Source organism: Castor canadensis, chromosome 1 (genome assembly GCF_047511655.1).
Source record: "Castor canadensis chromosome 1, mCasCan1.hap1v2, whole genome shotgun sequence".
Classification (NCBI taxonomy): Eukaryota; Metazoa; Chordata; class Mammalia; order Rodentia; family Castoridae; genus Castor; species Castor canadensis.
Genome location: NC_133386.1, coordinates 131,669,951 through 131,697,306, shown reverse-complemented (window position 1 = coordinate 131,697,306; position 27,356 = coordinate 131,669,951). Strand labels below are relative to the sequence as shown.

Here is a 27,356-nt window from a genome sequence, read left to right as displayed (position 1 = left end):
GAAGACAGTGCACCTAATTTCCTTGGAGGCGTGGCAGCCCTCTAAGGGTTCCTGGGTCTCTGATCAACCTGCAGTGGCTCTTCAGGGAAACTCCAAGGAAGTAGGAGGCTGAAGCAGGATGCTGAGGGGACAAGAGGAGGGCTTGTGGACAAGAGGGCAGTGGGACAAGGCTGAGAAAGGAGGACTGGCTGCCGAGGGGCTTTGGCAAGAGCACTGAGAGGTTTGAAGACGTTTGCAGAGTTCGGAGCTTTCTTCTCAGGCTCCAGGCAATCTTCAGCAGCTCCCCGTCTCTCACTGGATCTGGTTTTAGGGCTGATATAGAGGTGGACACATGGGAGAACAGAACACCCCCCCCCCACCACCACTTCCTCCAGGCCACGTGCATAATGACAACTGTGGGAAAGGTCTTCAAGCTGGAAGCACTTTACACCTGACACAGTGGTGACAAGGGAAGGTTAGACTCTCCAGGGGTTATTGCAACTATTAGTAGGAATAATTTTTATAATAAAACCCTCTCAGTTGGAAATGGGTGTCTGAGCAGTGTGAGAGGACAGGATGGGCCAAAGCACTGGGATGGGAAAGGGCTGGCAGGCAGGGGAGAAGTGGTAGGGCAGGGAGGGGGAGGGAGGAACCCTGAAGGGGGAGGTGTTGGCAGGAGCTCCTTGGTGGAGGGTCTTGGCTGTCAGCAGTGGGGCACATGGTAATGGGAAAGTGACACGGCAAGGTCTGTCTGCTGCAGGTGCTGGGAGGCAGGAAAGCAGTAAGACAGCCAGGGCTCTTGGGAGGACTGAGCTGCTGAGACTTGGACAAGGCAGAGTCCAGGGCTGGGATGTAGCTCAGTGGTAGAGTGCTTGCTTAGCATATGCAGGGCCCTGGGTTTGATACCCAGAACTGCATAAATAAATAAATATAAGTAAATAAAGGCAAGACCTCCATGGTGGACTTGCTGGGACTGGGTGATTGAATGACTGTGGGGATGGGGTCCTACCTCCATTCTGGCCAAACTGAGCATAGTTGGGGAGATCTGGGGAGGTGCCACAGGAATGCTGGGACCCAGAGGAAGGTCATCAAGGCAGAGCCCTACTGCTGATGGGGAAACCACACCTGTCTTGCAGGACAAGGTATGGGAGGCCATGTGAGCTGGTGTCCAGGAAAGCACATAATAAGAGTGAGCGTCACTTACTTGGTATTTAGCAGAAAGTGTAAAGATTTGGAGACTACACACACCCTTTGACACACGTGGGCCAGGCCATTGGATACTGACAGGACACTGAGACCTGCTAATTCTCACTGCTGCCAGCCCAGTCCTTCAATCATCAGGAAGATTCCCCAAGCAAAGCACCTCTGGGGCATAAACCCCCCATCACCGTGTAGCCCTTCTTCCTCCCCAGGCAGGACAGACAAGCCCAGGAAGCCCCTGCTGGGGAGCGAGCAGCCCCCTAGGAGCTGGCTGGCTCTTGGTTCTCTCTAGAACAACTGGCCTGCCCCCTAGTGGACCTCTGTGGTCTCGGACTTGTGGAAACCCTTCCGAGAGGGACCATGCTGCCACTCTGTCTGTCTGTTTTCGGCCTGGTGGGGAGACTGGAGCCTTGAGCAGGAAGGACTTGTACAAGGACGTTCAGGACAACTAGCAGTGTGCCAGCCTAAGAAAGGAGCATGGGCTTGGCGTCCCAGCCCCAGGAGAGCCTAGTAACATGCATGGCCAAGGAGTCTTCTCTCAAAACCTTGGCTCCTCTCCAGTGGGCTGCCAGCTCCAGTTCTCAGGGCTTTGAGAATGGCCTATGGGTGTCCAGTATGTGTGGCCCTGTCCTCCTGCTCGATGTCACTTCACCTCCTCATACCACCATGGTAGGTTCCTCCACCAACCTTTGCTGTTCAGACACTGAGTGCCAGGCTAAAGTCTTTAGGCTTTGCCGAGGAATCCCCTCCAAATTATACACACCTGAAGAACCAGGAACCAAGCAATTCCAGAGGTCCTGCCAGTACCTCTGGAAACCCATGACACCATCTGCCATATGAGATCCCATCCCCTAGAAATGCCAGGATATCCCACTACTGGGCACACACACCAAGGGACAATGATGACCCCAGGCTAGAGGGTAAGAAGGAAAGCCTCAAGGGCACCAGGTGGCACTGACACATCAGGAAAGCCATGACTCAGGGCCCCTACTTGGACATGTGCACAGAAGCCCATGCAGATGATAGGCTGGCTCTGCTCCAGAGCCACCAGGCACATCTGAGTGTCTCCTGGCCTCACCCCCACTCTGCAGAGGAGAAAGCGTTGTGTCCCTGAGATCACCTTCCTGGGGAGCCTTTCGAGGACAATTGCTATCTCACTGTCACCACCTCAGATCCCAGCCTCTATCTTCTCATCTGACCTCAGAGGTGGGCATGCAGGAGAGAAGCTGCAGGCATGCGCAGTCCACAGCATGACTCAGGTAAGTGGGGAAATGAGCAAGGCCGAAGCCTCCTAGCCAGGGCTTGTCACAGGCTCCAGTGGGCACTGCCTGCCTCCCTGACCCCAGCAGATGGTGAAGGTTAGGGAAAAGGACCCTAGTTAAACACAGTGTGTCATCCTGGAGCCAGAGTTTCCCAGCCTCCAGACTTCCAAGTCTAGATAGTAGCCACTGGGAACAGAGCTGCCTTCGCCAGCACTGGGGCAGCTCGGAGGGTAGTGGAGGGTGAGGGTTGCTCCCTGTGCCGCTGTCTGGAGGGCCCAAGTGGAAAGCCCCACAGCTGGAGCCAGGCATACCCTGCCAGACATTGCACATGTATGAGACGTGTGCGCGGACATGTACGGACACACAGTGTGTGCACACAGAGATGCAAGATGTGCACCGCTCCCAACAGTCACTCAGACCCAAGACATATATAGATAAAGCTGTGTGTGTGCAAACATACCGAGGCCCACATACACACAAATGCATACACACAGACCCACAGGACAGGTGCAGCACACACAGATCACAGAAAAGTACACGTGTATACAGAGTTCACACATGTCCACCGGCACAGGCAGGACTCATGGTCACCTGTCTGCTAAGGGGTCTTTTATCCACATAAATGTTCATATAGTTGCACAGGTCAGGTCACACATGCACGTGCACCCTAAGTCATGCCCGTTCCACATTCCTCAGTGTGACTTCACACTGTCCCATTTGATCAAACAGCGGCCCACCACGTGTGTTTCCATTTACCCATACACGTGCTCACGGGTACCTATGGCCGGCACATAGTCACGTACGGGGTGGGGCCTCACTAGATCCCTAAACTAAATGTTCATACCACAGATGAAGAAACTGAGGCACTGAGAGAAAATCCACAAGCCTAAGATGGGCCACACAGATAACCCATGGAGGAATGCACGTCTATCCACACCCCACTGTGACTATACCACACAGTCCACACACGTCTTGGGCATGGGCCATAGGTCCAGGTCCTTCCTACCCAAAGGCCTGCAGGTTGGCAGGGCCAGGTATGGCATTTCCACAGTCCTTGCTTAATTCTCAGGGCAACATAAGAGGAGTGACTGGTCCCATTTGGCACTTGAGGAAACTGAGGCATAAAAACATTAGGCCCAGGGCTGGGCATGGTGGCTCACACCTGTAATCTCAGCTATTTGGCAAGCAGAGACAGGAGAAAAACATTTGGGGCCAGCCCAGGAAGAAAGACCCAAGCTTAACAAGCCAGGCATGGTGGATGTGTGACTGTGATCCCAGTTACAAGGGTGGCACAGGTAGGAGGCTTGTGGTCCAAGGCCAGCCCCAGGCAGAAAGCAAGCCCTTATCTGAAAAATAACTTAAAAAGGGCTGGGGGCATGGTGCAAGTGGTACAGCACCTGAGTTCAAACCCCAGTACCAGGGAGGAAAAAAAAAAAAGACCCAAAGTTGTGCAGGGCCAGGCAGTGGCATCTCCCAAAGCAAGTCCACAAACTCACCCATATCCCTTACCTTCTCCTGCTCTCTCTCTTGCTCTCTCTCTCTCTCTCTCTCTCTCTCTCTCTCTCTCTCTCTCTCACACACCAGGCTCTGGCCGCAGCAACCCTAGTTCAAAGTTTTAGTGTCAGCTCCCTCCTCCTAAGGGGTCTTTTGAGAAAGGAACTTGTTCAGGGATTAGCCTACTCTCCTGGCCCCAGCCCTCTCCCCTCAACCGGGAAATGAATTCCACGTGTGCCTGAAATCCACGGCTCTGAAATCACCCGAGGCGATTTGGTGAGCACTCTTTGATGTGGAAGCTAGTTTAATAAGTTGGTTGTGGGTTTTGTTTTGTTTGTTTTGTTTTCTTCTGTAGGATAGCAGTCTCATTTTCCTGAGAAAATACGTTCTCAGCCTCCTTCCCCATCCTGAGACTCTAAGAACCCAAGGCTGGACTCCCAGCCCAGTGCTCAGCCCGGACACCGAAGGTGTGGGCTGGCTCAGGGAGGATGGGAGGGAAGGAGGCGGACACTGAGCATTCAGGAGGAGAATTTAGAATCTTCTCGATGCCCTTAGACGTGATAACACAGAGGCTCCAAGAAGCGATGTGACACCAGTATGTGGCCCTGTTGAGCGTGAGACCTCATCGGCCTGGCTTAGTGCCTCGTCCTACTTCTGCCGGTAGCTGCTGTGTCACTTGGGGCAAACACCTTGGCCTATCTGCTGTGCAGTGGGGACAGGGATTCCCCCATGTGAGGAATCATGAGCACCATGATAATGAACTCTCTGTGACAAAATGATCTGTCCAGAACGAAGTGCTTTTTATTGTTTTCATGTCTAGAGGTGAGATTGCCCCTAGGATTCCTACAAGCACACGCCAGCTAATATTGCTCCTAGAAACTTATGAACGAGCACCCAGCCACCAGGGAGCTCAGCTAGAGTCCTTTGCAGGAAGTGGAGCCCAAGACTCTCGGGCTGCTGTGGACATCGCCTCTCTGCTCCTCTCCTCAAAGCTGGACCTCAGCCTCTCCTGAGCTCCCGGGCCCCGCTGTGGCCTGCCGGGCTTTGGCAAAGGCCACCCTGATTTCTTGGTTTATAAGGTCATGCCATGGATCGCTGAGAAAAAAGAGAAACAAGAATCATAAGCAACCACCCAGAATAGTCATGGGCAGGTAAGCCCCATTCAGAGCCTGCAACCACTCCTTCACTTCTGTGTCCCCTGATCCGTGGTAACTGGGCCCTGGTCATCCCAGTGCCTTCCCCACCTTTGAACTTTAGGGACTCAAACAGGTGACATGTCTTCCCTAAGGCCACACAGCAGCTCCCTCATCTGCATGTGAGTCCAGTGGCCTCCCAGGAAATGAGGAATTAGCCCCCACTCTGTCCCTTACTCCACATGTGGCCTTGGAAGGCTGGGAGGTTGTGGCCAAGGAGCTCTGTGACTCTAAGGTGTGGGTGAATCCTCTGTAGGGTCTCTGAACTCCCACCTTGCACACACTTTCATTTTCTCATGTGCTGCCCATGGGTGCCCGGAGCCAGGCAGACCCAGGTTGTTGCCCTGACACAGACAATGAAGCAAGACTCTGAGTGACACCAGGGCCTCACAGAGCACCCCCTCGTTTTTTCTCCATAGTTGAGGACTGAACCCAAGGACTCACGCATGTTAAACAAGTGCTCTGCCTTTGAGCCTGATTAGCAAGGTTGGCCCCAGATGGGAGAGAAGGGACACTTTGTGGAATGTCTCCCTAGTGTGTAACAGGCTCTGCTGTTTGGGTTGCTGGTTATATCAAGACACAGTTGGGGAGGGGCTTTTGTCCGTTTCCCCTATCTCCACATCCTTCCCAAACATCCCCACGTAGAACGTAAATCACCTCTGCTGAGGTGGGGAATACATAAAAGAAGAGAAAAGCATCTTTAGAAAATTTCCCTTTTAAAAAACTGAGGCTGTAATATTTGATTGAAGTAAAAATTTGCTGACCCCAACTACCTTGTAAGTGCAGCTCTAAGACAAGTTCCCACCCAGTTGGCACTCTAAGGCCCCCCTGCAGAGTTTCCACATTTGTCTGTCTGTGTGTCCATCTGTCTTCTCATCTGTGACAAGCAGGGGCACATATTGTTCCACGATGAGCGCACCCCGTGCCTGTGACAATAACATGTGTGTGCACACTTACTGTATGTTGTGTGCATGTACACACGTTTGCATGTGTGTGTGTGTGTGCGTGTGCATACACCAGGCCCCTCCGAGCTCATGTGCAGCCTCTGAGTACAGATGCTTCCCGCCTGCCCGGGGGTCTGGAGGCTCCCAAATTGTGTACTACAACTAATCTCTGCTCTCCTCCCTCCCTGAGCCAGAAATGAAAATGTTTCTGGCACTTGCTAAAGTTTCTGTCTGGGAGTGGGAAAGTCATCAGCTGAGAGAGCTCAGGATGACAAATGGCTGCCAGACCTGCAGGTTCCCAGCCCCAGGACAGGGTGGTCTGGAGGGGGGTGGTGGCAGGGAGCTGGGCTTCCCTATAGTGCCAGCATGGACAGAGCTGGACTGGAGACAGGGTAGGAGGGGACTGATATCCAGAGCTTACATTTCCTGGGCGTCAGGAGCTGGTGGGCAGATGTCCAGGTGCATTAACCATCCAGGATCTCATGAAACTTACAAGCCAGGGAATTGACATGTAAACACGTCGACAAGGACAGCACACAGTAACAAGTCTATCACCACCACACTGGGGGATGAGCTGGAGGGTGACAGTAGGGCTCTGTGTAGAGAGTGCAACCAGAGCCCCCTCTGCTGGAGGCAGCATTGAACTGAGACCTATACAACGGGAAAGTTCCTCATCCCAGGTCTGAGGAACAGCAAAAGCAAAGGCCCTGAGGTGGGAAAAATAACAGAGCATTTTAGGGAGCAGCCAGGAGGCCCATGTGCAAGTGGCAAGCTGTGGAAGGTGACCAAGACATGGCTATGGGGCAGGACTGGTGGGATTGTACAGGGCCTGAAGCTGCGGGAAAGTCTGGGCATCAGCCCTAGAACCAGAGGCTGGCCCTCGAGGGTTAACAGCAGGGAACTTTCGTGATGATCATGGTTGTGTTTTTTAAAAGATCACTTTGGCTGCCGGGTGGAGAGGGACCAAGGGGCCCCAGAAGATGAGGGAAACTACAAGGAGCCCTGAGATGGGCCAGGTGAGAGGCATGAAGGTGGAGAAGCTGGGGTGACGGGTGGTGGTGACAGAGGTGAGCGTGCAGGGCATGTGTATGCATGTGTGGGCAGGGACCTGGGTGATGCCAGGATGCAGCCTCGTCTGCCTGGAGTTCTGAGAGAGTGACAGGTTAGATGGGGTGAGGGGTTGGTGGAGAGACAGAGGAGTCCAGGACAGTGTCCAGCTTCTGCCTGAAGGTGGCAAGGCCATCAGTGGGAAAAGAACTTGAAGAGGACCAGGTGTCATCAGGGGCAGGCAGACCTTTGGGGTCTGCAGTGCGTGAAGTTCCAGGAGGAATGACCGAGTGCCGTGTGATCTGCAGGAGCCTGAAGCTCAGAGGAGCTTCAACACGGTGGGGTGTTGTCACAGCAGGGAAAGCCCCAGCATGTAGGGTGGGAGAGAAGAGGGAAGGAACTGGAGGCAGCCAAGAAGGACCAGATGGAGAGGAAGGAAGTGGAGGCTGGGCCAGAGCTTCCAGGAAGAGAGAGTGGCAGCAGGGAAGCACTTCAAGGTCGTCAATGATAAACTAAAACTGCCTACAACCCATCAAGTGACACAGATGGAGGTCACGGGAGGGGTGGAAGTTAGACTGCGGGGGCTGGAGGCGTGGGAGGGGAGGAAGTGAGGTCAGCGTCAGCAGACAGCGGTCTTCGGAGAAGTAGGCTCTGCAGGAGCAAGAGCAGCAGTGGGCGCTGGTGGGGAAGTGAGGCAGAGGGCCTGCTCCTTAGGACGCAGTGAGAAGAGGCCTTGACGTAAAGCAAGGTGGGGTAGGGCTAGGCCCTCTACTGGGCATGGGTGGCCCAAAGCTGCTGTGCGACACAGATGGGAGCTGGACTGCAATGGAAGGGCCACAGGGCTGGGGAAGGCGGACCTGCCTGAGGTCACGTCATCAGTCAGACCCAGGGCAGGGCTCGTCCACTGGTCCCAGATCTGAGCCCTGTCTTCACACCACACAGCTGGCCCCAGCAGAGGGGAAGCCTGGCTGTGTAGAGGAAATGACTCTCATGATGGCTTTCCAACAGTAGCCCTGTCCACATCAGTCCTGATGCCTGGATGCTCAACCTGGGCTACTTTGGCCCTGATCTTTTCCCAGGAAACCCATGTGTGGCCCACCCATTAACTGTCTTTGAGAAGGAAGGAACAGCGTTGGGTGGAGGCAGGAGGTGTCCTGGAAGAGCTGGGAGAACCCAGTCAGAAGTTCTGATGGAGGGAACCTTCTGGGCAGGGAGACAAGCTTGGGCTCTGGACTGAGCTCTGCTGTGGTCATGATGGGGCCCCGGGAAGGTCCTGCACATCCCTGGCCGGCAATGCATGATAGAATGAACCCATTGGCCTCTGTTATCCTGGGGACCTCCTTGGCCATCTGGCCCTCTGTCCCTCTGTCCCTTGTTGACTGCTTACTGATTGGTGGGAAGAAGTGATGAACAGCACCTTGGAGTAAAACATTGTTCCCATGTGACCCTCAGTGACAGACATGGGATCCTAGAGGATCAAAGCCACACAGCAAGACAGGTACTACTCTTGAGAATTTACTCCGTGTGGTCCTTAAAATGTGGGTGCCTGGGCTGGGCACTGAGGGCTCACACTTGTAATCCTAGCTACTTAGGAGGCTGCGATTGGGAGGATTGTGGTTCAAGGTCAGCTTGGGCAGGGAGTTTGAGAGATCCCATCTCAACAAATAGCTGACTACTGTCGGACGAAAGTTAAGGAGAATGAGATCAGAAGGAGCACGATTCCCAGCAAACCTGGGCAAAAAAAAGTTTTCTTCAACCCCATCACAACAGAAAAGAGCTGGCATAGTGGCTCATGCCTGTCATCCCAGCTACTGTGGGAAGTGTAAAATAGGAAGGATGCAGTTCAGGCCAGCCTGGGGAAAAGCAAGACCCTGTCTCAAAAATAACCAGAGCAAAAAGGGCTAGAGATGTGGTTCAAGTGGTAGAGCACCTGCTTGGCAAACACAAAGACCTGAGTTCAAACCCAGTACAGAAAAAAAAAAAAAGTGGTGCCCTTTTGATCTAAAAATCCCATGTCTGTGGAAACTGTCTCAACAGTGACAGACACAGTCAAACTTGTCAGATCATCACCTGTGGTGAGCTGAGAATGGAAAGACCCCCACACTCAGCAGTTAAGAGAAAGGCTGGGTACGCTCTGTGTGTCCCTGCATGCAATTCTGACCGGTATGTTTCTGCAGCATGCTTCTGGAGAATAAGGGGAGGCTCCCAGGATGAGGAGCTGAGCACAGGTCAGAGTTCTGCAGGCTACAAACAGGCTCACAGTGGCTGTCACCCCATGGTGAAAGGATGGTGGCTACTAAATACTATAAATACTGGCATTCTGGATTCTCCAAGTCTTCCACACTAGGCAGATAATACTTTTACAATCAGAAAAGTGACAAATAGCAAACTTAAAAACAGAAGAGTCCCAGGCTCTGGGGAAACCCCCTCACTCACCCAGGTGTGATGTGCAGGGGTGTGGGGAGGGGTCTGTGGAAGCCTGCCTTCCCCACCAGCCAGTAGGTCTCCTCCACACCCTTCCCCTGCAAGAGAGATGAAGGCAAGTGTTGCAAGGTCCCCCATACCCACCCAAACCTTCCCATGTAAGATGTGATGCCATACCGCGTGGTCCTGTTTCCAACAGCTCAGTGAGGAGCAGCCTGGAGCCTCTAGACAGGCTGGCCCCAATCCTGGCTCTGCCACTCATTAGCTTGTGAGATTGACCAACTCACTTCACCCTCTGTGCCTTTATTTTTTCTGTATCTTATAGAATCATGGTGGGGATTGAATGAGTTAGTATTTATCTGTTAAAGAAATAGAGGGCCAGGCATGGTGGTACATGCCTGCAATCCCGGCTACTCGGGAGGCAGAGACAGGAGGATCTCAATCCAAGGCAAACTAAAACCAAAAGGACTGAGGTTGCAGCTCAAGTGGAAGAGCAATGACCTAGTTAGCACAAGGCCCTGAGTCCAATCCCCAGTACTGCAAAGAAGAAAAAAAGAAGAAAAACGAAAGAAAGGAGGGGAGGGAGGCGGGAGGAAGGGAGAGAGGGAGGGAGGGAGGGAGGGAGAAAAAGAGAGAGAAGGAATCAGTCTATGGCAGCAGAGCTGCAGGCCTGGATCACCAAGACCCAAGGAGTCTGCAGGTCTATGGCTTTCTCCACGGCCGCCCTGCTGCGGCTGAGCAGCTGCTGCGGGAGGTCAGGAGCGAGGGAGTGAGCGCTGCGGGGGAGGGGTTAGGAACGCGAGGGAGTGAGCGCTGCAGACGCCTGCGCCTACTCCCCCAAACCGGACAGCCTGCCTATCTCACCCCAGCTCATGCTCCCGTAACCCCAACCTCCAGAGCACAGACTCCCTTGGGTGCCGGCCCTCGAAGGCTGTGTGACTATGCACAAGAGCCGCCTCTCTCTGAGCTGCTCTGATGTTCCGAGGAGCTTCCAGTTTCCAGGGTCCAGTCACAGCCTTAGGCGTTTAAGCTGGGCTGCTCCTGTCCCCCTCCAGGCCTGACTTGAGGGGAGAAATCAGGGAGAAGAGGAGGAGGTGGGGTAGGAAGCAAAGTCACTCAGAAGAAGAGCATACCATTGCCTTTAACCAACCTTAACATGAAGAAAAGAATACAGAGGCTAGAGACCTCTCTTGGCAAGCATCACACCGTCTAGTGGAGGGCTGGTCATGGAGTGGAGGGGGTCAGAGAAGGCATGGCAGTCATGTGTGAGGAAAAGGAGGAGGAGGGCTGTTCCTGGAGCACGCCAGGCCTTGGTGATTGGTGATGTCTGAATATGGGTTCTGAGGGATGAGTAGGAGTCCAAAAGTGGAGAAGGCACAGTCTTTGGAGCCATCAGGTGTAGGTGGGGAGCTGTGTGACTGTGACAAATCACTTTGTCTCTAAGTGAATTTGCTCCACTATCAAATGCAGGTACTGGTACTGCAGTATCACTCTAATGACAGGGGGCGTTACTTCAGTGCTCCCAGTGAGAAACACTTCCTCAGAATTGGAGGAGCACAGAGGCTATGAGGAGGTCATCACCTATGTCCCCAGCTCTGCCAAGCCACATGGCCAGATGAGAAGTGTTCCTGCTATACACAGACACTGAACTCTGGGGACCAGGAAATTCTCTCACCTTCAGTTCAGTCTGACCTCTGACCTCAACTCTGTAGCCTTCATCCAAGCTGAGCAGTGCTTGGACAGTACTTCGGCTGACGTGAATTCTATACGCTGAGAAGAAAGGGAGTCAAGTCACCACCTGGTGGCAGTGTACCTAGTATTTGGTTAAAATCTCTGAGGGTCTACAATGGCCTCTGTTCCAACCAGTCACACACACAATTAGGATGTATGCAACAACCTACTGTCCCTCTAGACAGCTGGTCAATAGAAGACTCCAAGGAAAAACAAATTGCATAGATTCAGCATCAAAGGGAAGTCAAGGCAAAGTCAGAATTTCTAGGAACATAATTTTTATTTTCAGGGAAGTCTATGAAGGCTGAGTCAGAGAAGACAAGCAGTTTTTCTCTTTCTTTTAAGAGCAAGACTCCCCTGTAGGGCTACCACGTCCAGTTACACAGTATGTGCACTGAGCAACATGAGGGGTTTTACGACTTACACAGCCAGAGCAGAGGGCCAAAGACATCAGCCTTTCCAGATGCTCTAAGCAATCCTACAGAGCAGCCCCTCCCTCTCCCACAAGGCACTGAAGTGTTGGGGGTGCCTACCCCATGGTGTCTAACCTGGAAAGGGTCTTCTCTTTGTAAAATGGGGAAACCGAGGCCTTCAGGAAGAGCCTTTTGCTCAGGGCACTAAGCAGGCTGTGACAGGGAGCCAGTTTCCTGCCTCCTGATCACAGTTTTCTCTGCTAATTCCCTCAGATTACAAAAACCCCTCTAGTGTAGGCTGCCACCAGGTGGTGATGTGGTGACTAAGCACTGTTTGGCTTATTGACAAAGAGAGTCCCCTGGGCAGGACAGAAGAAGGAGCTACTCACGCAGCCCTGTGGACTCCATCCGGGAGGCAGTGTTGACAGTGTCCCCAAAGAGGCAGTACCGAGGCATGGTAAGACCCACAACACCTGCCACACAGGGCCCTGAAATCAAAATGTGCCTGGTGAGCTCCAGCAGGTCCTGAACCAGACAGAGGTCCCAGTGTCAACCCCCCCCCACCTGCCATCATTCCCTCCTGCGCCCCTGGGCCACAGCTGGAGTGAGGATAAGGCTGCCTGGAGCTCCCAACACCAACTCATGTGCTTGGCTCTGAGCTGGGGTGAAGGGACCCAGATGTATCAGAGCCTGTCCCTGCATTGGCGGGGGGGGGGGGGGGAGAGTGGAGCTCCCAGGCCTTGGGGAAGACATGTAGTGGTCAGTGCTGGGATGAGGGAAGCCCTGTGACAACCCAGAAAAGGATCCCAACACAGCCCAGGGACTTCTTGGAGGAGGCAACACCTGAGCTATGTCTTGAAGGATGAGAGAATGGGAACAAGCAGGGGAACAGCAGGTGCAAAGGCACAGAGGTCCGTGGGAAATGCATCTGAGTATGGATGGAGGACTGGGGAAGTGGTGGGAAGGGAGGGTGGGCAGGTTATCAAGGGTCTTGGGGGATGATGGGGCTCAGCCAGTGTGGACTTGATCCTGCAGGAAGAGCCATGAAGCAGGGAGGGGTGGGGGCAGGGGAGAGGCAACTTAAGAACCTGCAGTCTCTCCCCAACTCATGTCAGCACACATTTAACTGCTTGCGTGAGCACGGGAGACCTGTGCCACCTCCTCCATCAGACTACCTGGTCCTCTACAGGAATAGATGCCCTTAATCTGAGATGGCTTTAATGCTGAGAGCAGAAAGTCCCCAGGACAAAAAAGACATAACGTGAGCATATCCGACCCTTAAGATAACAGAAGGGAAAAGAAACAAAGTTTTTGTAGGATCTCAGAGTCCAAAAGCAGCCCCTGGGAGGACTAGGGTCTGATATAGCTCTCCCAAGGTTCCCAAGTGCCCCCTGAGGTCCCCAGATGTACCTGAGTGCAGGCCAGCTCTGATGCGAATGGGCACATCAGGTGCATGCCTCATCCGGAAGTCACCCGCAGAGCTGAGGATATCCAGGGCCAAGTTGGCAACCTCAGCTGCGTGTCGGCTACCATTGCGCAGAGGCAGCCCTGAGGCCACCATGTAGGCATCACCAATGGTCTCCACCTGCAAGCCGCAGCCTTTCAGCACGTTCTCAGGAGAACAGGTCTCCTGCCTGTCCCACACCCAGCCACGCCAAGCCACCTCGGGCTCCAGCTCCACGCTGGTGTCCCCAACCCACAGTGTCATCTCTGCCAAGGTCCCGCTCCAGGAGCCTCAGCACTGATGGGAGCTGTGCATTGCAGGTGGCCTCTGTCTGATTGCAGGTGACCAGGCCTTTTGTGTACCCAACCCAGGCCACGAGCTCCTGGGCAGCAGTTGGAACGCCATCTGCGTGGGGCTACAGCAGTGCATGGGGACCTCATCTGAGGAGCACACAGGGACAGGACACTTCCTATGTTCCAAACTCTGTTGGCTTCCAAAGTGACTGGGAAGAAAGTAGCTTCTGGAACCAGAGGCAGGCTCCACCCCGGCTCTGCCCATTTGCCTGGGCAAAGCGCCTCACCTGTGTAGCCCCCGCTCCCCGCCCCATGGCGTGTGTGAGAGAGGACAGTGTGAAAGAGTCGGGAGATGCTGACGACATGCTCAGCGACTAGCCCTCTGACTGGAAAGGACACTAACAGTCACCCACTGCGTCTCCTCCAGCTCCACACTCTGTCTTGACTGGGGCTTTATGGGAAAGGGTGCTGCCTCAAGGACCTGAGGTCACATGCTGTTCCCACTCCTCTCTGCCACCAGAGTCCTCTGTTTCTTAGGACCCCCAAGCCAGACAGTCTGCCCGGTTCACCCCACCTTGACTCCCACAGCCCCAGCCTCCAGAGCACAGGCTCCCCATACACACACCCTCACAGAGATGATGCATGCAAAGATACCTGATGCATGACGGCCCAGCTGCAAGTGAACCCATGGCTCTGTGTACACACATGCATCTCCTTTCACAGATGAGAAGACACAGCCAGGGAAGCAAGGGCTTAACACACATGGATTCCCCATTAACACACATGGATGTGCAGTCTAACTCCACCACTGACTTGCTGTGTGACCTTGACTGAGTCACTTACCCTCTCTGAGCCTGTGTCCTCATCAGGGATAATAATCCATCCCATGGAAGTCATTAAAAGGGTTAAATGAAATATGCTGTGAAAAATCCTCATCTCCTTCTGGAGATGCTGAGGGCCTGCGGTGCCTCTCCCTCCTGCACTTCATGGGGAGGCCTCAGCCTGCAGCAGGTGCTCCCGTTATGTGATGACTGTGTGAACAACAGTATGATCCCTCAAATTTTTTCATCTGTAGGACAACCCTAAACCATCAGCACTTTCATCCTTGGCTCGCAAAGCAGGAGATTCAGGCTTAGAGAAGCAGCAGGCCCAGGGCTGTGTGGTGGCATGGTTGGCGCAGGCCTCACACCCCAGGCTGAGCGACCTGCTGAGTCCTCTCCCCCATCACCTGCTATACCTTTCGTGTCACCCCTGAGCTCCTGGGGCTCGGCCCCCTAGGGCTGCTGTCTGTAGAAGTGCTCACTCAGCAATGTCAGCCCAGTAGGGATCCCAGGCCCCCACAAAATCAGGAAATGTTGCCTAGGCACCGCCCAACCCAGACTGGATTAAAGAGCGGTAACCAGAGCCCTCTGCGGATGGAGGAGAAACCAAGGTGGAGGGCGTGAGTGATGAGGCCGGGCCTCCTGTTCCCCACATCTGGAGGGATGTGCGGGCTTTGTTTTACTTCATTTCCCTCCACAGAAAGATGCAGGCCTCTTGGCCAGAGTTCAGAGCAGAGCAGAACGCATGATTCAGAGCTGGGACGCATGTGTGAGAAAGGGTTAGCAGAGGAGGCAGAGACCAGCCAAGGGTGACTCAGGGCAGATCAAAGCGAGGTGGATAAGGAATCTCCTCTGCTTGGGTTGTGAGGCTAGGGTGGCTATGGAGGTGGTGAGGGGAGAAGTCAATCTGCAAGATGACGCTTAGAACCAGGGGCCAGGTGGGGTGTGGGGCCCTGAGCGGGGAGCAGGACAGAGGCTGCAGCCTTGGGTGTCCTTTGCTCAGGTTTCTGGAGTGCTATCTGCAGTGGACAGAGCATTGCCTCTGGACAATACAGCTTCCTGTCCTGACTCTGCTGCCTCCCAGCTGTGTGACCTCAGGCAGGCTACTTCTCTCTCTGGGTCTTAGTGTCCTCAGCCTGCTGGCATATGTTTCCTGAACACTCACTATGTGTTGAATACTGCCTGGTGCTGAGGACAGAGTGACTCAGTGCTGTCCAGGGGTTGTTCTAAGAGCATCTAGAAGGAGCACCTAACCATGTGTGGGAGGCGAGCAAACGAAGCTAGCCCAGAGAAATTGGAGGAGGTGGGAAGGAAGGAGAGAGAATGACATACGCAAAGGCCTGGTGGTGCCAGAACTCAGGATCTAGAGATCTGAGAAGCCAGAGTGTCTGGAAAGACACTTGGGGACGATGTGGGGCCAGTTCCCAAAGGGCTTGTGGGCCACTATGAACCTGTGGCTTTATCCTAAGGATGTCTGTGTCAGAAGGATGGCGAGCCTCCCTGAACAGAGGCCTGGAACCAATATGCAAGTAAAAATCTCAGCTTCACATTCCACTGAAAATCTGTTATCACAAGCCATATAACCCGTCACCTCATTTTCCCCATCCGTAAATTAGGAGTCCTAATTAGTACCTAGCTCATGAGTTGCTGTGCTGATTGAATGGGCTAGTATGAATAAAGCACTTACTACCAGTACCCAGTGTGCAGTAAGCACTCAGCAAGTGCTATAGTGATAGCTGACAGTGGGTGCTGAGTAACGTAATCAGTGGGCTGCCCAGCACCTCAGCTAGTTCTGTTCTCTGGCACTTCCTTCCCCAGGGTGCTTCCCAGCCTGACTTCTGCCCTCAGGACTCCTCCCAACCTCCACCTCCCTGGAGGGTGGCAATGAGAAGGGCAGGCTTCTGGGTCACAAATGGGGACTAAGGTCAACAGAGCCTGAGCGGGGCTGTTTCCTGGGACCTCTTCCCCACCTGTTTCACCATGTCTGCAGTACCAGTTTCTGGATCAGGATGTGGAGAAGGGTTGAGGTGAGAATCCCTACAGCAAGGTAGAACTGAAGGAGAGAGGGCCAGAGGTGGCACTCTTGCCACATCAGTTGACAGACACTTCTACACCAGGGAGAGGGACCCCCTGTCACCTGTGAACCTGCAGGACCACAGTTGTTACTCTGATCCACAGACAAGGAAACAGGCTCAGAGAGGGGAAGACATTTGGCCAAAGCCACACAGGAACCAGTGGCCAGGCTGGAACTCAAGCCCAGATCACAAGGGGTCTTGATCTACCAAAGCCTCTGCTACCTCTCCCACCTCCACACCCAGGTCACGTCCCGCCATGGGGACCCCCTCAAGCCTCAGGCCCTGGCACATTGTCCTCTACTGCCTGCCAGAGCAACCATGCCCAGGCTAGACAGCACTGGGAAGACAGCACCTCATCACACATCTACCCTTGGCTGTCAGGGGCGCTCTCAGCCTCCTCGGCCTCCCCTGATTGTCACTGTCACTAGGGATTGTCATCATCTTTTACCTACAGGATAGAGAGCTCCCTGAGGGTGGGACTGGACCTGGATCATTGTCTCAATGCCCTGCCCGTCACCGGGCCAGGCACAGAAGGACTGACTGTCAAGGAGTAGATGATGAACAATGGGCAAGTGAACACCATGACCAAATAAACACAAAATGGCCACACTGTCCACCCCCTCTGAATCCACAACCATCGCAGTGTTGTAGCTTCTCCCATCAAGAGGCAGGGCTTCTTCCCCTACCCCTTGAACCTGTGCGGGTCTTCTTTGACCAATTAGGTATGTCAGAAACAGCAAAGTGCCTGATCCCTGTTAAAGCTCCAGCTAGTGTGTCTCTCCCCTCTCCTCAGATCCTGGCCATGCCACGTAAACAACCCAAGACTAGCCTGCTGGGGGGTGAGTGACTGTGTGAACCAAATTCTCCCAGTCAAGGTTCCAGAGATGTGGAGAGCCCAGCAAAGATCAGCAGAGTTGCCCACTTCTCTCACAGCTGACCACAGAAATATGAGCAGTCCAGAGCTTCCTTCCAAAATGCCTATCATTTTACACCGCTGGACTTTGGGATTATTTGTTACAGTTCAATAGCTAACTGATACAAACACATAAACAGGTAAATGGAGGTAAATTTGCAACACACAGTACTAAAGAGATAGCTAGAGTGCCAGCCTCCTGCTCTCCTTACCTTGTACACGTCATGGCCGCCCAGAACAGCATCAAACAGTGTGTACAGGTCGTTGAGCAAGCCCACGACCTCGATGGGCTCACTCAGGGCCGAGATGGTGGTGAAACCCACAATGTCACTGAAGTATATCGTAACCTGGTCAAAGTACTCTGGTTCCACAGCAGCCCCCATTTTCAGAGCTTCAGCCACAGACCTGAAGAGATGGAAAGGGCGCGTCACAGGGGGAAGACCCCCTTTTAGTTTGGAGGTTAGGGAGGAAGTCCCACATTGATATGAAGGAATCTGGGGCAAGTCCAGCTGCTCTGGAGCAAACACTGTCCTTCCCTGGACCTGACATCACCAGAAGTGCTCCCTCCTTGCAGAAACTCGACTCTGTGCACCCAGCACAGTGCCTAGCACAGGTGAGGGGCTAAATGAACAGCAATGAATGGGTTGCATGAAGGCCGGATTCTCTGAGCAGCCTCTGTGGTCCAGGGCTCACACTGGGAGCCAAAGCTGGAGGCCCCTCCCGTCCTGGGCCACTCACAGAGGCAGCATCTGTGTGAGCAGCCTCTCCGTCTTCTGCCTCTCCAGCTCCAGCTCCTCCGTCCGCTCCCGGACCAGGTCCTCTAGGCTCTGGGAATACTTCTCCAGCATCCACAGCATGGAGTCAGCCACACTGATCTTCTTGCCTTGGTTGAGGCTTTTGAACTGGAGAAGAACAAAGTCTTAATATTTGCCCATGAAAGTCAACTTGGGATTCTGGGGCTACAGCAAGGAGCACGGCAGAGGGCATTAGGACCAAAGCAAAGTAAAGATTAAAAAATAAAGTTAATCCAGGAGTGAGGTTTGCATACAAAATGCATGCTAGGAATTGGTCACTATTTTGGATAGAAGCTACCTAGCAAAAAAACAGAGAGGGGAAAAACAGATTGTGCAATCCACTGAGTCCTCAAGATGATGGTGTGTTAATTGCTCAAAAAGATGCACAGCTCCTGCCAGTGCCGAGCAGAGAGAAGTTCCTCTCTTGGTCTTCATGTGAGGACACTATGTGTGGACGCAAACTGCACCTTCAGTGACAGCTCTTCTGGAAATGAGGCAAGGTTTCCTAGGGAGACTGACTAGAACCTTCCCTTGTATGGTTTACACCTTCCCAAAGTACAGTCATAGAAACAGATCAGTGATGGTCAGAGTGAAGGGGTCCATTCTGCTCTACTGGAGTGTGTGTGTGTGTGTGTGTATTCAACCTCCATTAATAGCAATTTTTTCAGTCAAATGTCTGCAAGGGGGAGAGTGGTAGCAGCCATTGAAGTGCACCTATTTCGTGTGCCCATTAAAAGCAGAGACACAAGCTATAAAAGTTAAGCTGTAAAAGTCAGCAAGACACTGCTGACCTTGAGATATCAAGGACCTAAAGCTGACTACAAGGACACTTCTGCATCAGAGGGTCACTGTTTTATAAATGAAGAAACAAAAGATCTGAGAGGAGAAATAACCTGTCAGCTCACAGTAGTGGAACTAAATTTCGAACTGAAGTCTTTATATACTAATTTCATCATCAACCACCCCACAGATTATTTTATCATTTGGAATGGTTTTTCCATTGTTCCTCTTAGATTGCCTAGGAATGTAATCATAAGATCTGCCAATAACTATCATTTTCTTCTACCTTTCCAATATTCATTTTCTTGTCAAGTTGCACTGGCTAGGACTGCTAGAACAATGTGAAGTGCACATAAACCCAGGTCTTTGACTTCAAAGGTCAGTGTTCTTCCTCCTGTACCTCACTCACTCTATCCTCAGAGAACTACTTTTTTTTTTTTTTTTTAACATTAGTTATCTCACTTGATGGCCACACCTAGCCAGAGAGTTAGGCTGAGGTAAGCTCTCTTTCTGGGCAAAATATAAGGAAGCTGAGGTTCAGCAGAGCAATTAACTTACTTAAATGAGCGTACGTAAGTGGTGGCACAGACGTGATCCCGGCATTCTGACTCTTAACCTTCCCTACAGTCCCCACTTACATCATGCTGAACAAAGTCTGTGCCCGTCTCAGTCTTTTTTGCCATGGGCCTCAGGAAAAGGTCTTTCCCACAGTCACCCCTCTCTCAGGGCCAGAGCTTCCTCCCCTGGCCCACTGGCCAAGGCCATCTCTGACCCCTAGAAAGATCCTAGCCTGATGTTTCAGGAACTGATAATTCATTCTAGCTTGGCTCCCCGCTTCAAGCTTTTACTCTGTGGTCCAGATCCCCATCTGTGAAATGCAGTACCATCCCTAACACTGAAGCACAAGTCAGGCGGGGCCGTGGGAAGCTTCCCAATGACCCCCATGAGCCGCCCCCTGTCTGCCATGCAGCCTCCGCTCCCTCCTCGCTGTCTGGGTGCCTCTCTCACTCACTGAAACTCACCTTGGCAACTTGCCACTGTGGTTGGGGAGTGGAGGGCTGGAAGGTGAGACAAAGATGTCGCCCAGGCTTGATGGGCTGGCCCTGAGGGAGCATCAGTCTGCTCAGTCAGGCCCACACACTCCATCACCGCCACAGGACTCGTGCAGACTTGTCTCTTCCCTCTCTGCAGTCCCAAGACACCTGGGGGACCCCAGGGCCCCTCTCATCTTCCCCTCCCTGACTCAGGAAGCAGCTCTGTCTCCATAGCCACTAACAATCTTGCTCAGGTGCCAAGGGGCTCAGATCATGGTGAGGCTCTCTGAGCAGCTTTGTAGACAGACAGACAGACAGACCAGAGCTGGCTCCAGTCCCAAGTTCCCTCACCTCTCTGAGCCAAGACAATGGTATGAGCTTCAGGGGGCTGCCACCAGGATGGAATGACAGAAGAGAGGCACTTTTCCAGGGCTGCACACTCAGGAATGCTGGCAAATGTCCCCTGGAGCTGAGAATTGTCTCCACAGAAGGCAGGCCCGAGGGAGGTGCTGCTGGCCTGTGTCCCTGACTGCGTGGCTTTTCCAGGCCCCAGGCACAGGGTAGGTGGACACCAGGCCAAGTAGGGCCCATGGATGGGCTCTTCCGAGGAGCACTAACCTGGATGTAGATCTGGTCCAGGCTCGGTCTGTCATCTGGAGCCTCCTGCCAGCACTGCTTCATCAGCTGGATGCACTCGGGCGGCCCGTGGTCAGGGGACACCAGCGGCCGGCACAGGGGAGGGGGAGACATCACCTTCTGAATGATCTCTGCAACAAACCCAGTGGGGGCTGTAGGGGCCCCTGCAGGGCTCATGGGAGGGGCTGCCTTTTTGCCATTGAAAGGGAGTCTGCATCCACAGGCATGCTGGGGACCATGGCCCCAGGCCAGGCCACACTCTGGCCCCTAATGGCTCTGGTGCACTGTCCGCAGCCCATGAACCTCCGCACTTGAACAGCCGTGCTGAGGACTGCTGGATGAGGCTGTTCATTCAGCCCCTGGGGGCCTGGTGGGCTCTGGGAGGATGTGCCAGGGTGGCTCCAAGGGATTTTAGGTTAAGGACATGAAGCTTGGATGAGGGGACTTCAGCCCAACTCTTATTTCCTCACCCTGCTGGGAAGTCCCTGCCCCTCTCTGAGCTTTAGTAACTCATCTCTGAAAGGGCTGTGGAGTGGAACACTGCATATGAATGTGTCTGGGAGATGGCAAAGCACCCTCAAAAATGTCATAGAAGAGAGCCTGAGATCCCCATTCAGCTCACCCCTAAAGCCACCCAGGTGGATAGCTATTGAGCAATGGAGGCCCTTTGCCAGGCCCTTCATTTAAAGCACAAAGCTGTGTACTGAAAGGCAGGTGATACAGATGAGGAAACTGAGACTTGGAGCTAAAAAGCCTTTACTCAAAGTCCTGGCACTGAGACCAGTGTGAGTGACTATCCAGTATCCAGAAGGACAGGGACAGAGAGAGAGTTTTGTAGAAGTCCCACCTGGGCGTCCTGGCAACATCAGTCTGGAGCCTGGTGTCTGGCACTTTTATTGGATGTCCATTTTAAAGATGAGAAAACTGAGGCTTGGAGGGGTGAGTGATTTGTGTTAGGTCACATAGCAAGTAAATGACACAGGGCTGAGGTCTATATAGACATGGGTCTTGAAGGGGCAATGTGGCTAGGGAATGAGCACCTGCAGACATGGTGTGACATTGGAACAGGAAGGAAGCAACTGGGATTTTTACCCAGAAGCCAAAGTCTTTAGCTCCTAGAGCTGGTCAGCTGCCATTTTGGCAGAATTACTGAGGGCCGCCTGGCTTAAGGCAGGGAAGCCTAATTTCCAGGGTCAGATTTTAGGCATGTGTGCTGGTGTGTAGTTATTTTCAGACCCAGATTTCCTGATGATCACAGAGTTCCCCAACTACTGAGAGACTCCAGCCAGGGACAGATCACGGAGGGGGATGAGGACGTCATACCTTCCGCTGAGAGCCCTGAGGAGCAGTAGGGTGGGCCTCGAGTCAGCACCTCCTGTAGGATGATGCCGATGCTGAACACGTCCCCTCTGAGGGTTCCTGGCCCGGGTCCCCCACGTCCCCGCAGCAGCTCAGGAGCCGTCCACAGCAGCTCTGCAATCACAGGGCAGGACCACACCACCATCACCCACTCCCACCACGCTGGAGGGCCAGGGTGTACCTGTTCTGCTGGATTCACAGGTGAGGAGCCTGAGCTGCTTCCAGGTAGAAACACCATGGACTCAAGTTCCCAGCACAGAAAGTGTGGAGGACTGCGATCTGCCCCTGGACGCCTGCCTCACAAGCACCAGCCTTAACTCATTCATTCATTCATTCATTATCGTGGTATTGTGGTACTGGGGGTGGCTTGTGACATTTACAAAAGTGCTTACAATAATCTTATTGAATCTACTCCCTCCACTGTTCTCCTTTATCTCCCCGTCCCCATTCTTAGAATAGGCCTCTTTTTTTTATTATATTCATATGTGCATACAATGTTTGGGTCATTTCTCCCCCCTTCCCCTCTACATTCATTCTTGTATAGAAAGTACATCATTTTTCATTACTGCCCTTCATTGTTTAGCAATGCTGGTTGAAACAGAGGTCTCGAAACCTACTGGCAGCCCCCAACCACTCCGAGCTGACCTTCTGGAGCTGGCCGGGGTTGGGGTGATCGCTGAGCCTCCAGGAGCTCCCCATAACCATAGTCAGTGAGCTTGAGCACAAAGCGTCCATCCACCACACAGTTCCGAGACTTGAGGCGGCCATGGGGAAAATGTTGATGGTGCAGATATCGCATGCCCTGGGGTGGACATAATGGGAGAGGGGTTTCATGAGGTCTGGGATAATAAATGAGAGGGAGCTCTGAATCCCCACAGGTCCCAGAAGGCCTTCCCGCCTCACCTCCTCTTTAGCCATCTGCTCAGATCTCACAGTTGGACAAAATGGGAAGAACCCGGTGTGAGAAACCTGAGCACCTCTTGCCTCCCTACCCTCCCCATCAGCCCTCAACTCCAGGGGAGGCTCCTCACACGGATCAAATCCAGCAGCAGGGAGGCCTTGAAGGTCCAGTCCAGCTGCACGGCCTCGTTCTGCAGCAGATCCTCCAGGCTGCCCCGGGTGCAGTACTCCAGCACCAGAGCACTGACCCCAGGGGCCACAAAAAAGCCCAGGCAGGCGGCGATGTTCTCATGCCTCAACTCCCGCATCTGCCAGAGCAACAAGCACCTTAGCAGCCCTCAGGGGCCCTTCCAAGGTTGGCCCAGCTACGGTCTACATTTAAGCCTCCAGGACTTCGCACCCAGTATAGAGATGAGCATGCAGAAGCATCAGAAATGGGTGAATGGTAGATGGGTAGTAGGTATGTGGCTGGCTGCTTGACTCAATGGATGGATAGATGGATGGATGGATGGATGGATGGATGGATAGACAGGGGGATGACTGGGTAGATGGATGTATGGATGGATGGATAGATGGTCAGAGGGATGACTGGAACATGAATGGGTAGGGGCTGCCTGGATGGATGGATGGATAGATAGGGGGATGACTGGGTAGAAGGATGGATGGACGGTGGGTGGATGGATAGATAGATGGGTGGATAGGTGAGTTGATGGATAGCTGGGCAGGGGGAGGAACGAGAAGATGGATGGATGGGTAGTGGGTGGATAGATAGATGGCTGAATTGGTAGATATGTGATAGATGGAGGATGAATGGAAGATGGATGGATGGGAGATAGATGGATTGATGACAGAAAGGTAACAGATAGCTGTACGGGGGATAAGTGCGAAGATGGATGGATGGATGAGTGAGTGAACAGTGAATAGAGGAAGGGGTGAATAGTGAAGGAGCTGTAGCTATCTCCACAGATTGAGATCCAGGCCTATTTCTCAACCTTAGTGACACCATTGATCTGAAATCTATACATTCTCTCCCTTGAGACTAAGGGATTGAGGAGGGAGGAAAAGGAACAGAAGGGACTTGGCATTACCAGAAAATAGCCTCCCCAATGATTGACCAGCAAGTTAGAAAGCTAGAACTCTACCAGAGCCACTAGCATTTATCAAATGCCAGAGCCCTGTCTGGCATGACCCTCCTTGCAAAGACAGCTCAGGGCCAATGAAGTGGGGAGACCTGTTTAGCCCCCATTAAGGGACTCACAGCACATTAGCATATGTAAAGATTTAAGAATAGCTCCCAAGTCCTTTGACACTCCTGACACCAAGAGGTGAACTCTGTCCCCTCTCCTTGAGTGTGAGGGGGCTCTGTGACTATTGTGACCATCTGAATGCAGTGGAAGTGGTCTTGTACATTTCTGTGTTCAGGGCTTAGGAAACTGGCAGCTTCCATTTCCTTACTCTTGAAGAGCTCTCTGTTGGGGTTCTGAACCACCAGGGACGATGTCATTTGAGACTGGGTGGGGAGGTACATGCCTGTAATCCCAGCTACTCAGGAGGCAGATGTAAGGAAGAGTTCAGTCTAAGGCCTGCACAGGCAAAGTTTGTTATCTGAAAAACAAACTAAAACCAAAAGGACAGGGAGTGGGCCCCAACTGTAGAGCACCTGCCTAGCAAGCACAAGGCCTTAAGTTCAATCCCCAGTAGCTCCAAAAGAAAAAGCAATTCTTCTACTCTGAGTCACCACACTGGAGAGGGCCTGACCACAGAAAGGGAGAAGTCTGGTCCATCTGAGCTCAGGCTTCCAATTGCCCTGCCGGTGCACCAAGCATGTGAGTGAAACCATGTTAGGCCCTCTGAACCGAGAATCAGCAACGTCTGTAAAGATCAGGTTGTAAATATTTTAGGCTTTGTACATCTCTGTCACAACTTTTCACCTTGGCCATTAGAGCATGAAAGTGGCCATAGACAGAACAGAAAGAAAAGAGCATGGCTGTGTTCCAATAAAACTTTAGTTATAAACTCAGGCAGTGGGCCTGATTAGGTCTGTGGATCATACTTTGCTAACCTCTGAGAACCCATTTACCAGCTAAATACTATGGAATGCTCCCCAACCAATGCAAAGCAGAAAAGAATTGGCCAGCTGAGCCCTGCCAAGATTTCTTAATCACAAAACTGTAAGATACAAAATGGTCATTATTTTAAGCCATTGCATTTTATTACACAGTAAGACAACCAGAACAGCATAATAAAGATTCCAAGAAGTTCTATGGTTAACCCAAACAATTTCCAAACTTGTGTAACCATAAAGGACCTTTTATTTATTTATTTTGTATTTTTGGCAGTACTAAGGTTTAAACTCAGGGCCTTGCACAGCTAGGCAGTTGCTCTACCACCTGAGCCATACCCCAGCCCTTTTTGCTTCGGTTATTTTTCAGATAGGGTCTTGCCGTTTTTGCCTGGGCCAGCCTGGACTGCCACCCTATTAGCACCTCCCAGGTGGCTGAGATGACAGGTGTGAACCACTGTGCTCAACTCTTTTGTCTTAAGAAATAGCTACTCACATGGGTTTCCACTCACATTGCCCACTGGAAAATACCTGTCTTTACCTCCAGTTACTGAGTCTCTGCAGACTTTATTTCAGATAATGGTGATATTAGAAATGATAATAAAAGTAAGAAAAATAGTAAACTAATAAAATTCACCACTTGTTGAAGGTATACACGTGCCAGGGGTAGTTATAGACTATTTCTATGTTCCCTGCAGTTCTCACAGCTGCCCCAGGCTGCACATCCCTGGCTCTACTTTCCAGTGAATCCAGTTGTTCTGTGGACTCCATATGGCATCTGCCCATGCTCTGTGCTCCCTCCCTTGTGCCTCTCAGATGGTGACAATCTCAGGTGAAGGTATGTGTGTGCTTAGTGGTGACAAATGCTTGGGAAAGAACCTCTCTTCTCCAAAACCCAGAATGCTGCCTGGCACATATGCTATGCTCAGTGAATAACAGGTGCATGGCCGGGCAGATGGAGGGACAGTGAAGGCTGAGGTCCTTTGGATGCCATGTGTTGGCACTTCCAGGCCCAGGATCATACATGGCTTTAGGGAGTCTAGTATGCAATGGTGACAGTGATGTCAACTGTGACTGAGGTGCTGGTGATGGGCAGTGACCATGAGACAGCAATGACTTCCTCTCTGAAATTAGAGCTCCCATATTGAGCAGGGACCAATCCAGACGTAGAAGGGTCCCCCTGAGCAGCCCCCTTCCCAATTCCTTCTATGTCATCACACCTCTACCTTTCTCAGGAGGCTGAGGCAGCCTGGGCGCAGTTCAGGGGTCATGCCTGCTTCACACTTCTTCAACCATACCCAGTCTCCCTGTTTAAGAAAGAGCAAAAGTTTGTCTCGTTTGCTACTGTTCCCCAGCTGTGTGAACTTGGGGAAATCCCTCTACGTCTCTGGGCCTCAGCTTCTTTCCCTTGAGTGTGCTCCTTATGTGTGTTCTGAGCCTGGCATAACTGAACAGCCCAAATGGTGGAGACCAAGGCAGAGGCCAACCAACCCAAGTTCAAGTCCTAGCTCCACCACCCTTTTGCCCCGTGACCTGGATGGTAGCTTCTGATCTCTGAGCCTCAAGTTCAAAATCTGTAAAAAGAAAGACAACACCCACCATATCTCAAGGGCTGATGAGATGGTGGACATGATGCAAGGTAGTCCCGGCCTGGAGGTCAGCTTTGCCTTGCAGGCCTCAGGCACCCATAACACTCCAAATCCCACGAATGGGGAGGATTTATGAACTAGGGACTCCAGGAGAGGAGCAAAGTGAGGGACAGGAGCAGGCTGGGAGCTAACTGTAGACTCAGCCCTCTCTTCCCTGTGTCCCCAGTGGTTTGCAGACTCCGCCTCACCTGCAGCCTCCTGACTAACCCAGAAAAGCAAACCAAACATGTTTTGACCTCATTAAAGCCTCCCTTCAGCAAGAAAGGCAAAAGATGGAATTCTCCAGGGACAAGGCATCAAGAGTCTCGTGTTGCTTCCTGTAGAAACAATTACACCCTCTGGAGTCACAGAACGGGAGGACTGTAGCATGAAGGAATTGTTGAACTTGAGACTTACAAATCACTGTGGCCTCAGCAACCTTAGAGTCTTGCTGGTCTGATCTATGACTTTGCAGCCTCCCCATCAGCAGGAGGAGAGCAGTGCTTGAGCAGACAGGAGGGTGATCCAGACCCAAGTGGCAGGAGCTGGGTGCTTACCGAGGTCAGACCATGAGCCATGCTCAGTGGGAGCTGGGAGCCCTGCTTCCCACATCTAGCCCTGCTACTGTCTTCCCCAGGAACCCAGGAAAGCTACTACCCCTACTCAAGCCAATTTCCCACTCAGTGACAGGAAATGGACTAGCTCCCCTGGCCTATCTCAGGGCGGCAGAGGCCCTCACCTGGTACAGGGCAACCTTGGTGGGCTCTTTCGGGGCTGGTAGGCTCCTTGCTGACTCTTGGGCCACTGACCTCAGGCTCCCACCATCCGCCACACTTCTCGATTCACTTCCACTGTCCACATGCAGCCTCTGGGGACAGGCATGGTCAAAAGCCTAGACATGGCCTTTGCCCACTGCTGGCCTACCCAGCC

The 27,356-nt window shown here is 52.6% G+C and overlaps 1 protein-coding gene across 1 annotated transcript in view; it reads right to left on the bottom strand.

The window, feature by feature from the left end:
- Positions 1–4,921: 4,921 nt before the first annotated feature.
- Positions 4,922–27,356, bottom strand: part of LOC109688562 (guanylate cyclase D-like) — a 33,945-nt gene continuing 11,510 nt past the window's right edge. The window contains exons 8-20 of the mRNA XM_074072323.1: positions 27,166–27,294; positions 26,025–26,105; positions 22,868–23,044; positions 22,482–22,638; positions 21,801–21,950; positions 20,460–20,608; positions 17,972–18,135; positions 17,446–17,638; positions 13,098–13,272; positions 12,077–12,175; positions 11,219–11,313; positions 9,556–9,641; positions 4,922–5,030 (exon numbers count right to left, since the gene is read on the bottom strand). Of these exons, the coding sequence (XP_073928424.1) occupies positions 4,922–5,030; positions 9,556–9,641; positions 11,219–11,313; positions 12,077–12,175; positions 13,098–13,272; positions 17,446–17,638; positions 17,972–18,135; positions 20,460–20,608; positions 21,801–21,950; positions 22,482–22,638; positions 22,868–23,044; positions 26,025–26,105; positions 27,166–27,294 (1,764 nt within the window). The remainder of the gene's footprint in view (positions 5,031–9,555; positions 9,642–11,218; positions 11,314–12,076; positions 12,176–13,097; positions 13,273–17,445; positions 17,639–17,971; positions 18,136–20,459; positions 20,609–21,800; positions 21,951–22,481; positions 22,639–22,867; positions 23,045–26,024; positions 26,106–27,165; positions 27,295–27,356) is intronic.